At 35.0% G+C, this 6,483-nt stretch overlaps 1 protein-coding gene across 1 annotated transcript; it reads left to right on the forward strand.

Moving 5' to 3' along the window:
• Positions 1-388: 388 nt before the first annotated feature.
• LOC149841016 (uncharacterized) lies at positions 389-808 on the forward strand. The gene has a single exon (XM_090005174.1). It carries the CDS (start codon positions 389-391, stop codon positions 806-808), a length of 420 nt encoding a protein of 139 aa, XP_089861300.1.
• Positions 809-6,483: the final 5,675 nt, after the last annotated feature.

Here is a 6,483-nt window from a genome sequence, read left to right on the forward strand (position 1 = left end):
ATCAATTTTCCTTTCTTTAAAAATACTTTTAAGATGTGGCACACGATTTTCAAGGTGCTCCTTTTCCAAGTATTTTTCAAGTATTCCAAGCAAACATTATATTTTCAATCTGCATTTTTCTAAGTCATAGCACATGCCTGATTCTTTGTGCATTTAGGAATCGAACATCGATTTAGACAAGTTGAGCAAAGCAAAGCACATGATTTATCCTTGGTTTGATTAGCCCTGGTTATGGCACCAGGAACGATTGAACCTCGTACCGACAGGCGAATCCCATTCCTCATAATTTTCTTGCATTTTAAAATGGAGGTGAGTTATTTTCATTTTTTTTTCAAAGGTTAGTTTGACTTGCAAAAGTAAAATTTTGCAATGATAACACATCCTAAGGATGGACTGGCTATACGAGCATTATGCAAGTATGGATTGCTGTAATAGAAAAGATGGGTTTATGCATTCAGATCACCGTATCTTAGAGTATCGAGCAAGGAAGCCGTTGGATAAGGTTAAGTTGATCTCTACACTAAAGGCTCAACAATGGGTCAAGAATGGTTATGAAGCTTTCTTGGCTAGTGTTACTTTGTTAGAGCCTAGACCCACCAGCTTGAGAGACCTGGATATGGTTAATGTGTTTGAGGATGTATTTTCTAAGGAGCTACCTGGGTTACCTCCTACTCAGGATATTGAATTCGCTATAGAGTTGGTGCCTAGAAAGACTCTAATCTCTAAAGATTGTTACCGAATGAAACCAGTTGAGTTGAAGGAGCTGAAGAAGCAGTTACATAAGCTACTTGATAAGGGATTTATTTGACCTAGTATTTCACCATGGGGAGCACCAGTCTTTTTCGTAAAGAACAAGGACAAATCGATGAGGTTATGCATTGATTATAGGATGCTTAATCATGCGATTGTGAAGAATAAGTACCTGTTGCCGAAGATCAAAGACTTATTCGACCAACTTCAAAGAGCCAAGGTAAATTTAAATTAGATATTTTTTAATGTTTTACCCTAATTAATAACATAGATTTTGGATCTTTTAATTAGGTTATTCATGTTTTGAAGGTATTTTCCAAGATCGATCTACGATTTGGATATCATCAGAAGGTATTTTCCAAGATCGATCTACGATTTGGATATCATCAGCTGAGGATTAGAGAGGGAGATATTTCCAAGATGGCATTGAGAACATGTTATAGACACTATGAGTTTATAGTATGCCCTTCGAGCTTACGAATGCCCCGACAACATTTATAGATCTCATAAACCAGATATTTAGATTGTATTTAGATCACTTTATGATTGTCTTTATAGATGATATCCTGATTTATTTGGAGAGCATGGAGGATCACAGAGATCACCTGAGGATAGTATTGCAGACTCTTTGAGAATATCAGTTGTACGATAAGTTCTCTAAGTGTGAGTTTTTGCTCAAGGAGGTTATGTTCTTGGGCCACGCGATCTCAAATGATGGAGTATTCATGGATCCTTTCAAGGTAAGTGATCAATTTTGTATCCCCAATTTGTGTTAAGTTGTTGTTATTTATTATTTTTAATGGTATATTGAAACTGGCGGCAATACTAGATTGGGAGCCACCGAAGAATATCACTGAGATATCGCTAATTTTGCAACTAATTCTATCTTTAGGGACGACTAGTTTTCTTTAGCTAATCCATCACAAATTTGTGATAGAAATAATCTGTCACAAATTTTTGTCTCTAATTAACATTTTTCTTGTAGTGACGACAACACAGATGGTTGGAGTTCGTGAAGGATTATGAGTTCATGATTTTCTACCACCCAGAAAAGGCAAATTCAGTAACAGATGCCCTTAGTCGAAAGGCGATCAATGTCTCATCTGGTTTGTAGGGTTTGACTAAAGACCTTATTGAGTGAAATCCTTTCGAAGCAGACAAGGGAAGAATTTCCTTATGTAGCATGACAGTAAGAACCGAGCTGATGGAACAAATTATCGAGAAGCAAAAAGATGATCCATAGTTCCCACAAATGTTGAACATGTGCAAGCAGGATCAGACAACCTTACACTTAGAGGAGAACAGAAGCATTCAGTTCGAACACAGATTATGGGTGCCAAATGACCCGCAGATTAAATGCAACTTGTTGGATGAGACTCATCAAAGCAAGTACACCATCCACCCTGATAGTACTAAGATGTTCAAAGTTCTACAAAGAAATTACTAGTGGACTGGTATGAAGAGGGAAGTAACTGAGTATGTGTCTAGGTGCTTGACATCTCAACAGATCAAGATAGAACACCAGAGGCTCGACAATTTGATGCAGCAGATAAAGATCCCTTAGTGAAAATAGGAAAGAATCATAATGGACTTTGTGGTTGACTTACGGAGGACCCGCAGGGGTAAGGATGCGATTTGGGTGATAGTGAATCGACTCATCAAGTCAGTTCATTTTCTTTCAATCAAGATCAATCAGTCTTTAGAGAGTTTGGCAGACTTATACTTGCACGAGATAGTGCGATTGCAAGAGATGCCACTATCGATTATATCAAACGAGGATTCGAGGTTCACATCCAAGTTCTGGGGATAATTAAAGAGGGCCTTGGGTACGAAGTTGAAATTTAGTACAACCTTTCATCCTCAGACAAATGAACAGTTAGAACGGATGATCCAGACTTTGGAGGACATGTTGAGAGCATGTGTCTTGGACTAGAGAGGCGAGTGGGATAGATATATTGCATTGGTAGAGTTTACTTATAACAACAGTTACTACGCCAGTATAGGGATGGCGCCTTACGAGATACTGTACAAACGACCATGCAGATCACCAGTCTACTGGGATGAGGTTGGTGCAAGGTCAGTTGATACACCAATGGTGATTGAGCATTACACTTAGCAGGTATGAAAAATGTGAGACAAACTTTTTGCAGCTCAGAGTAGGTAGAAGAGTTATGCAGACCGGTGATGTAGAGAGCTCACCTTTAAGGTAGAAGACTTTATTTTTGTGTGAGTGTCTCCTACCAAGAGTGTGTTCAGATTTGGTAAGAAGGGGAAGCTCAATCCTAGGTATATAGGACCTTTTAAGATCCTAGAGAGGATTGGCATAACAACTTACCGATTAGAGTTACCACCTCAGTATTCACATATTCATAATGTATTTTATGTATCGATGCTAAGAAAATATATATCTAACCCATCACATATGATCCAGTATGAGAATATTGAGATCTAGGAAGATCTGACCGATGAAGAACAACCTATTGAGATTGTTGTCCATAAGGAGAAAGTATTATGATCAAAGACCGTTCTCTTAGTGATGGTGTGCTGGCAATATCACAAAATCGAAGAGTGTACATGAGAGCCTGAGTCTAGCATGAGGGACAAATACCCTCATTTATTCAAGTACGTACTAAATTTCGTTGATGAAATTCTTTAAGGGGGGTAGAATATAACACATGTGATTTTATTTTCATTTTTAACTTTTAAATTTGGGTTAAAACTAATTTTATATTATGGTGAAATTTAAGAGTCTAAGTTGACTAAGGAGTGTTTTGGACTCAAACTAGGTTTCAGGAGAGGCATAAAGGGGTCATGCTTAGCCCAGTGAGGGTGTCAGGTATGGTCAGTGTGGCCCGCAGGGGTTCAAAGGACTCAGAGTTTTGGATCTTGGATGAGTTAGGTTCGGATCCAAACCTGAGTTTGGATCCAATATGAATTTGGATCTAATCTCATTGGATTAGATCCATAGGGTCAGATGCTCTGAATAACGTCATTATTGTTTCATAAAAATTTTTGGTAAATTGATGGCTCACCCATTAGATCAGAATTGACCTTGATGTTTCTCAATTCGAGTGCATCAAAATCGACTATCTATATGCCCAAATTGGTATTGATTTGAGCATTTTATCATTGATCGTAGTTCATGTCTAATTGTAAGTCAAAAACTAACATTTTTTGATATTAACTAAATTTTTTTGCCAATCCGTGTGTATAAGATTAAATCTAAGACCACCATGATGATCTACGTTTTGAGAGCTATCGAATCGACTATTTAAAAGTCAAATTCTGATGAGTCTTTGAGTCTGTAGGCCTCCGAGAAAGTTACCTTGTCACTAAAACCCAAGCCAGGGTAAGAAGTCCTCACCTTTCTACTATAACTTAATTAATTTCAAAATTTAATGAATTAAAACCTATGATTTATTTTTTATTTGATTAATAAAAAAAGATTAATCAATATTAACTTCTTATATTAGAGATGAGACTCTTGCCTATGCCCATCTATAAATAGAGGCCCTCATGAGAATGATTAACAAGGTTAGTTCTTTCTTCTCTCATTCTCATTAGAATTCTTCTTCTTTCTTCTTCCTTAGAGATTTTTCAGCAACCATTGAAGATGCTGCAAGGTGCTAGGATGAGAGACTAAGGTGTTGGTGGTTCTGAAAATATGTTTTATGTAGGATTCAACCTGCGCGTAGCATAGATCGAATGCAAATGCATAAACTGTGTGTCTTGCTGATTCTACAGGTTGACCCATAGTGAATCAGATCTGGAATAAGTTTGAAAAAGGTTTTGAAAGTGTTTTTAATCTATTATCATGCTTTAAAACAAATCAACAAAATTGTTTTTGGTAAATCTATGCCCAGACAGTTAAATCAAAAAATTGGGTAACCCGAAACGTATAGTTTCATGTTCCTATATAATTTTAGATGGTTAAATCTTTGTTTTCAGCATGGATGGATGCGTATTTGCTTTATTACATGTGTTTATAGCATGCATCATGTCTCTGCAAATTTATTTATGCATTTTATGGTGTTTTCGCATGCTAGCATCTTAAGCTAGTTATTTTATGCTAAAAACATGATCTATTTTGATAGTTTAGATTTCAAAGCATGTATGATGATCATATGACATCTCTTTATGATTGTAGATGATGTTTAGATATTGTCAATAGGTTGATGCATGATTAAAAATTGATACTTCACGCTTATGCTTGAGTTTTCTTCTCAGAATTTATATTTTATTTTCCATGTTGTCTTGATTTTTTTGACCGATCCATTGTAGTAAAATAAATCTACCTCTCAAATCGGATCACCAATGACCAAACCCTTTTATGGAGACCTTTCAGACATCTGGGAGGTATCTAAAAAAAATATTGAGCCTTATTGGTGGTACGAAAGTGAGGATTATGGTTGTTGCACCTCAAGAAAGAAATTTTGTCCTCCATGTAGAGCGATTCTTGACAATTGGTTTTGTAGAAAATCTAATAAATCAAATATTTTAATTTAATGGCTGATTTTTGGATGTCATTCATATCATATTAATAGATATGAGAAAAATAAAATAAGAATTTGTTTCATTTTCTATAAATCTTGAAGGCTCACACAAATCGTGAAAAATTCAAGATTTTGCAGAAAACCTGAATCTGAAACTATCTCAAGCAGGGTCCAGTCCAAGAAATCTAAAAAATTCATATGATGGATTTTTTTGACAAACTCAAATAATTCTGAAAGAGAACAAGCATACCTTTCAGCAAAAAAATTAAAAAGATGAAGTCCCTCTCAGATTGGGTCTGATGACTGCTTCTTTAGAAAGGAAGATTATGAAAAGTACTATCAAGAATAGAAAAACAGTTTTGGGTCTGTGAAATTTCATAGACAAACAAAATTATTTTTCTGAGATATACCACTTGGAATTGAAACTTAATATCCTCTTATATGATTGTGAATTTTTATAATGCTATATCTATTTGTTTTGATAGTATGTCAGACCTGTGTACAAGATGCAAATTCTGATAATATATAGTTCTTGATTTTAGATAATATCTTGACTTGTAAATTTATTTTTATAAAATTATATGCTTAATTATGATATGAGATGTTAGTCATGTATATGTTAATATAAAAATTTTCATGGGCATGATGACATATGAGACTGCATATTAAACATGAGAATTAAGCATAATAATTAAATCAAATGGTATGCATGATCATACATGTAGATCCACAAAAAGTATCTATAATATATGAAAAGAAGTGATTTATACTCAATAGTTTGTTGCCTTCAATTGCACCAAATACTAACCCTATATATATATATATATATATATATATATATATATATATATATATATATATATATATATATAGAATAAGGGTCAGGTGCCTAGAGTGTCCATCATGCATGTGTGATGGATGTTCAGCGCACAATTAGGTTTTAAAAAATTTTTATCCATACTTTTGAAGTGCAGCTAAAAGTCTAGTCGAAAAATACACTTTTATCCCTGCTTCAAAACTGCAGATAAAAAGCAATTTACATAGGTGTTAAAATACTTTTAGCAATGCTTCAAAGTGCCGCTAAAGGTCTAGGCAGAAAATAGTCTTTAGTTGAGCTTTAAAAGCATTGCTAAAGGCTATTTTTTTAACATGAACGCATGTTTCGCATCCATCACACGCGCATGATCGATGCTCAGTGCACAACTATTAGGCACCCATGTAGTTAGGAACCTACCCATTT

Source organism: Nuphar pumila, chromosome 4, assembly GCF_984573655.1.
Source record: "Nuphar pumila chromosome 4, dmNupPumi1.hap1.1, whole genome shotgun sequence".
Classification (NCBI taxonomy): Eukaryota; Viridiplantae; Streptophyta; class Magnoliopsida; order Nymphaeales; family Nymphaeaceae; genus Nuphar; species Nuphar pumila.

Excerpts from the sequence above, each read along its gene's own strand:
- LOC149841016 (XM_090005174.1), top strand. The coding sequence starts at position 389 with ATGGACTGGCTATACGAGCATTATGCAAGTATGGATTGCTGTAATAGA.